This window comes from Cariama cristata, unplaced genomic scaffold (genome assembly GCF_000690535.1).
Source record: "Cariama cristata isolate BGI_N322 unplaced genomic scaffold, ASM69053v1 scaffold8592, whole genome shotgun sequence".
Taxonomy (NCBI): Eukaryota; Metazoa; Chordata; class Aves; order Cariamiformes; family Cariamidae; genus Cariama; species Cariama cristata.
This window is the reverse complement of record NW_009604395.1, coordinates 124,940-134,834: the sequence shown is the minus strand read 5'-3', so window position 1 is coordinate 134,834 and position 9,895 is coordinate 124,940. Positions and strand designations below refer to the sequence as shown.

The 9,895-nt window shown below is 36.6% G+C and overlaps 1 protein-coding gene across 1 annotated transcript in view; it reads left to right on the top strand.

Annotated features, from left to right (window-relative positions):
* The first annotated feature begins 9,032 nt into the window (after nucleotides 1–9,032).
* Nucleotides 9,033–9,895, top strand: part of FGF14 (fibroblast growth factor 14) — a 104,257-nt gene continuing 103,394 nt past the window's right edge. The window contains exon 1 of the mRNA XM_009695591.1: nucleotides 9,033–9,066. Coding sequence (XP_009693893.1) covers nucleotides 9,051–9,066 — 16 coding nt within the window. The 5' untranslated portion in view covers nucleotides 9,033–9,050. The remainder of the gene's footprint in view (nucleotides 9,067–9,895) is intronic.

Genomic DNA, 9,895 nt, shown 5'->3' with positions numbered 1-9,895 from the left:
ATTAAGGTTAAGATGTAATTGGGCAGCAGGGAGGAGAGCTGTCATCTTGTGTACGCTTGACCACTCAGCATAGTTGGAGATGCACAGCTGGGAAATGATGCTGGACTGAAGACTACAGCGAGTAGGGAGTGAAAGATAGGATGTGAGAAACAGGACAAGGACAGCCTGTCACCTGAACAGGTTAAAAAAAGTACAGGTGGTAGATGTATAACCAGCTCTCCATGGTGAGAGGGCTGGACTGGAGGCAAAGCAGGATGCAAGAACAGATCATGAAGTCACTGCAAAAATGCACTAGATAGGATGGGAGATTTCTTATAAAACTCTTACTTATTTTTATTTCACTTTCAGGTTATATATCTAAAAGTTATTTGTTCTGGTTTGTGTTCTAATAAAATTTAGATTTAGAGATTGGAAACCCATTCAGTGTTTTTTGTGATTTTTTTTTGGTCAGGTCTCCATCAAAGCATGAACCACCTTTGAGCTCCTCCAAAACCTACCAGACATTTGCAATCTTGTGAGACTTTATAGAATACTTTTGGGTTTTTGTAGGTGAACACTAGGTTTAGTCCATAGTGCTAGCGAGAGGCTGGGGTAGCCTCTGCTGACTGTGCCTCCACCATATCATCAAAAGACTCAAAATTGGAGGATTTACTCCTTATTAGTGAATAATTGAGTTGACCTAAACTGTTTCTGTTAATTTTCTCATAGACGCTATGAGTATAGTTCCACTTACTTTCCGGTTAGTAGCCTAATATCTGGACTAAATAGCCTTTCCAACAGAGCCAGAGTAATCTAGGTGGGATAAATGGTTTGGTTTTGTTTGCTGCGGTTTTTCTTACCATTTTTATTTTTTGTTTTCCTCTGGGAGCATTAGGTGGCATAAAAGAAGTCTGCCACTTATAACCAGTTTTTCTTGCTAGAGTCAGTCTTGAAGTAAGACCAGTTCCAGAGAAGCAAGGCTCTTTGTGTGGAGGTCCCTCAAAAAGAATTTGTTGAGTGACTGCCTGTCACAGTTTTCTGTGATCTGCCCTGTATTTTCAGTGTCAAAATCTACTGATTTCCTTAAAGCACGGCTCCTGGGGTCATGTAACTTCATAAGAGTTTGTTTTCTTTCTGTGCATTCCAAGTTTTCTTGGATGGCAGAGATGGGGAGAAGACAAAAAAAAAAACTTGAAATTGTGGCCCAAAGTTAGCCTCAAACTCAAAAATGAGCAGCGAGCACCTCCAGTAAAGAGGCACGGGTTTGTCACACCGATGCTAGAAGAAATGAGTCTGTAATTCTGAACTAGAAATGGTACAGACTGTGTTCTTCAAGTACAGGGGATTATGTTCTTGTTGCACTGGCTGAAGATCACTTTTCCAATCCGCTTCTCTTAAGATCTCTGAATTGTGTCTAATACCACAGATTATGAGGCCTTGCAGTCTGTAGGCTGAGCAGGACTCTCATCTTTCTCACAGGGAGGATCTGGGGAAAACGTGATCTTAGAAAACCGAAGCAGCCATGCATTGCTTCTCTTTCTGTCCCTCCATCTCATCATATTCTCACAAATAAAATATACAAGTACTTGTGCGTACGGTAGGCTGAAGTACAGGAAAATGTCTGCTATTTCTTCAGCGGGTCCCTGGTTAAATAGCGTTCTGGAGTAACACTTAGTTACACTGCAAAAATGAAAGAACAGCTGAAATATTTAGTATGACTTGCCATTTTCTGGTTCAAGTAGTTCTTAATAATCCACTTCCTATAACTCATGATGTTTCTTTGGTATATAGTTGTTAAAAAAAAAAAAGGCAGTAATCCTTGATTATACTTTTTTGATGATATTGCCTTGCTTTCATTTGTTGCTGTTAAGAGATTCTGGAGATTAAACTGAAAATAGCAACCCTTTGTGAAAGAGCAATGAAATGTTATAAAAAATGTTAAATAATTATTAATGGTAGTGTACGTATAATGATATTAAAAGTTCTTTTCATATGAATTAATGCCAGTGCATTCATGCTTTCCTACACAAATAAATATTTTTCTAAATAAATAAGATATTTTATCCATGTTAACAGTGCAAACTTTAGCTTGTCTGATGAGACCTCTGTAATCTTGCTTTATACAGAAACAGTAAGGATTGTTCCTAACTAATAACAAATACAGAAATACATTTATTTCCCTTTCACAATGGGATTATCCATTTCTAAATCAATTTTCCTTTCATCCTGGCCACATATCTTTGGAGCCCTATATCTCCAGTAATATTACTTGTTCATGAAGAGGACTGAAATGTAATTTGTGTTTAACAGTTCTCATTTTGCTGGGATTTTATGTCTTTGTAAACAAATCTGTTGACACAGTGTTGGTGAATGACATGGTTTGAAAGTAAGGATTTATGCTAAAGCATAATGATATCATAATAATAGGTAAAGGATATATAATAACATATAAAAATAAAAAATGTTCAACTAAGGAAAATTTTTACTTTTCCACTTTTTTGAATGTTGGAAGTCAGTTTGCTGATCCATATTTTCATAGTAAATGCTTTCTGTCAGATATAAAGAAAATAAGCGATCACTGTGTTTTGTACATCATTGAACATTAAAATGTAATTAATTTATCAAGTTCCTTGGTACTTATTTCCTTTTTTTTTTTTTAAGTATTAAACAGGTTTATTTGTCTTTCGTCACAACTTAATGCTTTTATTGTTTTATTGGTCAGGAGTTTGCATTTGTACACTAAATTGTTAGCACTGTTGCAAAAGAGCAAGTCACATTTCTCATGGCTTTCTGATTTATGTGTTTACACCTGCACAAATCTCAGCTCTGTCTACTCAACCCCGTTAATGTGGAAATGACAATTTGTGATTATTTTTTTTTTTGGTAATTTTTTAAAATGTAGTAATGTATCTGTTTATGGTGGTAGCATTAAAAATGGGGACTGCTATGTTAGGAGATGTTTGGAATCTGCTGTGCCTAAAACCAGGAAAGCCTTATATATTGTTCAGCTGTCAAAGAAAACTGAATGTGTTTGCTCTGCAATGAATCTGTGACATATCATATGGGAACAAGTCTGATGAGGAGCAGCTGGGGGAGCTGGGGTTGTTTAGCCTGGAGAAGAGGAGGCTGAGGGGAGACCTGATCGCTCTCTACAACGACCTGAAAGGAGGGTGTCGCGAGGTGGGAGTCAGCCTCTTCTCGCAAGTAACAAGCAATAGGACAAGAGGAAACAGCCTCAAGTTGCACGAGGGGAGGTTTAGGTTGCCACTCAGTAGTATGGAAGCTTCCTGTATGTAACCATAGAAAATGGAGTGTGGTTTAGGATGTGATACTTAGCATTGCAAATTATCCTGCTATCCTCTCTCCATTGAGCATTACTGTGATAGTTTTGAATACTTTTAAAATAGATTGTTTAGGGGCTTTCTGAATTTAATTCTGTCAATTTGTGAAAGAAATAGAAGCTGACTTCAAATATTTCATCGCTTTGTGATGCGGCATGCAAGGAGACAAATAGTCAAGACTGTAAAAATAAATGTAATGTTTAAACATTTAGTTCTAAAAATAAGATTTATCTAGGAAAGGGAGTGTCAAATTCATTCTTTGGCAAGTTAGGTGTTATGTGAAATACATTCAGTTACACTTGAAAAGGTCATCTCTGCCCATCCTATTGTGCTTTCAATGTTCAGTGACATCGTCAGAGAAATCTCATTCTTAAAACCTATTTATTTACTGATTCAAAGGGCAACACATTAGTGAATTTTTATATGGTAATAGAATCTGTCACATTGTGCTGCCTTGGTATTTTTTGAATGTGACTAAAATGAAGTTTGGTCTTTCACAGGGCCTTTTTAGGGGAAGCTAATAAAGTAGAGACTATTGCAAAAATGAAGACACAAATTATTTAACTCTGGAATCTCTTGCTTAATTTGTTTTAAAGAGAAATGTTAAGCAATATTTCATATGGTGTTAATGTTTTACTGTTAGAATTCAGAAGTAAGAAAAGACCACATAGAACTAAGATGTTCAGGTATAGGAAGGAGCCCCAAACAAAATGCTAGAAAATGATTTTATCTAAGTCAAGAAGATTCAGTAAGACAAGATATTTTTTAGGCCTATGAAAATGAAAAGAATAAATGAAGATTGTAATAGCAAGACTGATCTAACACGGAACTTTAGACAACAGAGTTTTTCAAAGTAAACTTTGAGAAAGTGAACATAGCTGCAGAGATGATTTTTTTGTGTCGGTGGAAGACGATGCTTGTCAGAGAACAGTTAAATGCGTTAAACTGTGACTAGTGCTATCTAAGTAAGCCTGGAAGCAGAGGCCAGTTTCTTCTCAATATTCCTGTGTATAACATCAGCTATTTTAGATATTGGGGAATTAGAGATCATTGAATTTTAGTGTATTAGAAGGAACATGGGTGAACAGTGGAAGGCAGTATTTAGGGAGAAAACTCCCAGCAAATCCATGTGTTGTAAGATCAGAAACATCAGAGATGTACAATATAGTCCAGTAGGAAGAGAAATGCAAATTATTAAATGAAGTTACTAAAATTAAACTACCATGCCTGTGTAAAATTGTGATTTGGGACCAATGTGTTTTCTTAACAACCTAAAATTCTTTCCTTTCCAACAAATACCCTCCAAAAATAATAAGGCTAGTTAAAGGAACCTGTTAACAATTATGCTGTAGACAAGTCTATTAAATCCAATCATCTGGTGAATCTGAACAGATACAAATTATCCAAGCTAGAAGCCAAGTTGCTGTAATTCTGTTGACGATCAAATTTGTTCAAGTAAAACCACATAGCAAGAAGCAAATCTCACGTAGTTTGAAAGGTATTGAAAGACCAAGAGACAAAACGTCAGTGCGCACAAATGGAAGGGAGGGCATTTTGCAGTTAACATAAAAACATTTGCAATACAAAGGCAAGGACACCAGCACAAAGGGTACGATGCTGTGCTTTCAAGAAAAGCAACCATTTTGCAGAACTCCAACCCGCTTTCAGAATTTACCAAGAAATTTCATAAATGCTGTGGAAGTGCTGATGACAATGGCAGTGCAGGAACGTAGGAGGACTCTCTGTCTCCGTAAATGTGCTCTCAAAGCGAGGTTCTGCAGGAGATGAGCTTGTGATGTGAGACGTGAATGGACAAAAAGTAGAGTTAAAAATAAACACCAAAGTTGAGTGCCCTGTAATCATCATGAGGACAGAAAAATAAGTGAGCACAGAGAAAGCCACCGTGTTTCAGAATAAGTACTATTATTACTTATGGGAACAGGGAACAATGGAAGCAATTGCTTTTCTGAGTTCACATTATATCCTTTTTCCCCTCTGTCCTGAATAGAGCAAAACTTTCTTTTAAAAATATTTTTCTTCCAAGTTTTTAATTACATTTTAGTTTTTTGGTGTGTAATGCAAGATACTGAAAACATTATTATTAAAGTCAGAGAGCACTAGCATATAAATGTCCATATTTTATCACCTTCTATTAACAATGGGAGAAAGTAAAACCAGCATGATCAGAAACGTTGAAACATTGAGACACCAGGTAACAGGATAGTCAAAATAATAAAGAAGTTAGGAGTGTATAAAGCCTTTGAATGCAAGAGCTGTATCATAAGAACAGCTGAAGAGTTTAATAATGAAGGAACGTTATGGCTTTAGATGCCTATTTAGGATTTTATCACCTTTAAATGAAGTACAAAATTCTGCATTTTGAATTCCCCATTGGCTGTGTACTTGCTTTAGGAAGCTTGCTTTTGTGATTGTGTAACGCGCATATCAGAGGATCCTGCACTTTTATGTGCTGGAATGACGATGCAAAACTTGCCAAAAAGAGGGCAAAAGGAGTGTAATGCGATCATCTGTACTGACTGTACCAGTTAGCGTACTGCTGCCATTAAACATAAACGGTATGCTTGAGAAGAAGACGACTTTTGGAAACTGGGAAAAGCGTTACAGCAGGAACTGAAATGCTTGAAATGAGAATCCAAAAAGGAAATGTCATTTTACATGGGATTTGGTCCCTCCTTCTGGGTATAAATTGCCTAGTGGAAAATGTTTCTAAAATACAAAGTGTTACTGACACATATTGAAAGTTCTGAATAGTATCCAGACGTTAATCTGAAGCATCAGTAGGTTTCTGTGCCAAAGTCAGTGAAGGGCTGGAGGCTGCCTTGAACTGTGGTCTAGTGGACGGGCTCTAATCCTGCCCGTTGTGGGTAGTTAATTATTAATTAAAAGGTAGAGTGGCTTTAGCAAGAGAGACTGCAAGAATCCCAGTCCAAAACTCCACACCAGACTATTGTCAGGGTACTCTTGTGTGAGAAGTCAGGAACAGGAGCCTTTTACACGTCCCAGGCCTTACGAACTAACTGGGAGACAGATCTGGAGCGGGTGAGACATTCTGTGCTTTCGGTGGGGATTTTGCTTCCCAACTTCACCAGAAATCTGGGGGTTGCAGCTTTTTGCAGGTTTGACTTTTTTTTAATCCCAATACGGATTATAAATGGGTTTTGATATTTCAAATAAAGTTTAATAGATGAGGGAGAAGATTCTTAACAAATGCTGATCATAACATCAGTGAGCAAGAAATGACAGTCAAGTCATGGTTGCTATTGGAGCACCAAAAATCTTTTTTTTTTTTTTTTTAAAAAAAAAAGAGTCTGCTTTATTCTGGAACAGCATAAGTGGGATTTTTAGTACTGAAATATCTAAAAGTAAAAACTGCAGGAGGGAAGTACAAGGAACAAAGGGCAATTAAAACATGAGGGACCTGGAGGTACCAGTTGTTGACATGAGTTCAATGCTATGCTATCTGAGCAGAATGTACCTCTCTAAATACTGACTTTCCTTTAACTCGCCGAGCAACTCATTTTGTGACAGACCAGTAAGTGACTGAATAGTGCAGTTTGTTCTCCGCAAGAATGTGAGTTGATATGAGACTAACCCACCATTAAGCATTTGCTTGGCAGGTCAAACAGGCTTTTATTTGTACCTTTACTCAAAACAGGGAATAAGTAAATAGTGACAGGCAAAAAAAAAAAAAAAGCCCTCCTATAGTAAAAAACTAAAAATTAACACTGCAGTGGATGCTAAGGGATTCATTTTTCATGGGCATATTCACTGTTGTTCTTTTACCATTGTAAATTCGTGTCTGTCTGAACACAAAGATAAAATACTTAACACCCATATTTAATGAGTTTGTCCCCTTGTTTACTTTAAACCTATAAAATTTCTAAAGAGATTTGTCCTGGCAGCCTGAGGGGTTGGGGAAGGCGATATTAAAACTATTCTGTTTGTGAACAGAAAATATGCTTAATTCAAAAGATGAAGTGTCATAATTGTTCTAAAGCAAGAGCTGCACTGAGCCTGTCATAAGTTAATGCCAAAGCTGTTTTTGTAGCTACTGTTCGAGGGAGAAGAGAAGACATCTCAATTAAATTCTGCCTTTGTTGAGGACATCAGAAAAGCTACTGACAGATCGTGCATGTTAACTGCAATCGTGCATCCTGCCGTTGCCACTGAGAAGGGAAAAAAGCAATAAAAGCGGGCTGCAAGTGGCTGCTGTCACACAGGCTGCTGTGGAAGAGAGGCTTGAGAAGCTGTTGCTGTTCCTGTTCACTGCAACATCTTTGAATTTTTAGTGACAACCTCTAATAACTACAAGTCAGAATAATTCTTTCCGTGATGGGGCACCGCAGATTTCTCATGCCAGACTGTTCAACATCAGAAGTCAAGGTGCAAAATAAGATCAATAAAAATCATTAGGAGACATTGAACTGTCCTTTGATTTTGATCCATAGTGTGGTTTACAGGTTTGTTGTTGGGTTTTGGTTTTTTTTCCCCCTGAAGTCAAGGTGTTTAAAATTAAATATAAATAATATTTTTCACATAATCGCCTCACTGCGGCGGCTAGGACTTTAAAAGAACTAGTAGCAAAATATCTATAATACAATCATGAGAGCTGGGAACTCTTTGGTAAGGTTGTCTACTCTTATTCTGTTGGTTTGTGGTTTATTATTTTTGCTGTGTTCTCTTGCCATTCCCTTTCTCTTTCATGTGGGAATAAAAAGGCGTGTGTGGAGTGTAAAGGGTAAGAGTAATTGCTGATCTGTCTACCTGTATCACTGCGTTGGGAGTTAAAAATATAACGTATCCAGTGCACCTGCGGACAGGCAGTCTTCTGCTGGTGTTTCTGGGCATTGCTGGTGGCTCCTGCTTAAAAAAAAAATACGGTCAAGAAGGATTTGAGAAACTCATTTGTAAAGCATCTGAAGCTGAGACTGTTCCTGGAATATTATTAAGTGACAATGGGTAGATAAAACGCTATAGAAATAGAGGAACGAGCGGATTTCTCTTCTCTACTTGCTGCCCAGGTGTCTCAGAAAGACCCGAGTGAGTCATTTATCTTGCTGCAAGGGGAAGAGATAAATTCCTTGCTGACAGGATTGTCTGCTTCATCCTGGAGATATTTACCTTGAGGCTGTATGTGCTGGTCTTTTTGATTATTGCTTATTATGACCTGCATTGAGATTTAATGAGTCATTTGGTACAACTCCATCGCTAAATCTGCGTTGCTTTTTGGCTAAGATCAAAGAAATACCATGTCTCATTGTCCAGTTCCCCCAGTTTTTTGAGCACTGTTCAGCTAAAACATTTAGTTATATTTACTTTGATTTGTAGATCCAAAGTGCTATGATGTATATTAACTAAATATTACGATCAAGAACTAGTAGAAAATGCATGATTAAATTACTTGTTGGGAATAAAGGTTTTAATCTTGCTAAGGACAGGTAGAAACCTAAGGTAGAAAAGATGTTCTTAGGAGGGTTGGTAAAAAAGGTTCTAATAATCTACAGGAAAAGTAAAAGGAAGGTTTCAGTTGCTACATTTCGGGGGGGGGGGGGGAAGACATTTTTTGCCATTTATTAGTCTACAGAGATCTACTTTGCACAATTAAAATATTAATTAGTATCACATTAGTAGTAGTAAATTCCAGTTTTCAATGAAACATTCAAGTGAAAGAGCCATGTTTTGGGGCAGTTTTGTTCAGGTCTCTGACAAATGAAACCATTAAAACTGTATATATACTGTTTATATATATAAAACTGTGAGATATAACACATGACTAGAGTCCTCTGGTCTCATGCTATAATAGTTATTATTTTACTTGAATGAACAAATAAATGGAGGATTCATACCTTATCGCACATAGCCTGAAATGCTAGCTGAAATGCATAGCTATCCACCAAATTATTTTCATTCAGATATAATTTTGGATAACTGGTAAAGCAGGGTTAACTTTAAACAATGCTTTTGGTGAAAACACGGACCAATGATTGTGCAATTTCTTGTTAGAAAGTAGATTTTATTTGTGAATTTAGAAAAGTTAATAGAGTGAGTATAAAGAACAACTTTGAAAGTCACTTCTAAGTTTCACATTTGCCCCTTGAAGCAGTAGATGTAAACAACTGGTGATAGTGAGTTGACTGTACTTTGCCTTCCTATGATACTTCTTTCAGCTAGAAGTGATGATAAAGAATCATTTATTCATGATTCTTTGGGTGTAGAAACTCCTTTTCAAAATACTGACATTTTTCCTGTAAATAATTTTTAAAGCCTTAGTTTTAATAGTTTTTTTAAAATATTTTTCTTTAGTCTTTTAAGATATCATTTTAGTATGTGTAAAGCAAGTATGTTTAAAATTGTCAATTTGGAAGTGCACATTGAAAGCATGCGTTGATAGGAGTAGTGCCTGTGTAAGAGGAATTCTTTTTTCGTTTTTAAATTATGAAAATACTTTTGAACTGCCTGATGAAGTTGATTGAGACAGTGCATTCAAAGAAAATACAGTTTATTCTGTTTACAAATTTAAAAAATATTTGTTTCTGACTATTCTTATATAAAGA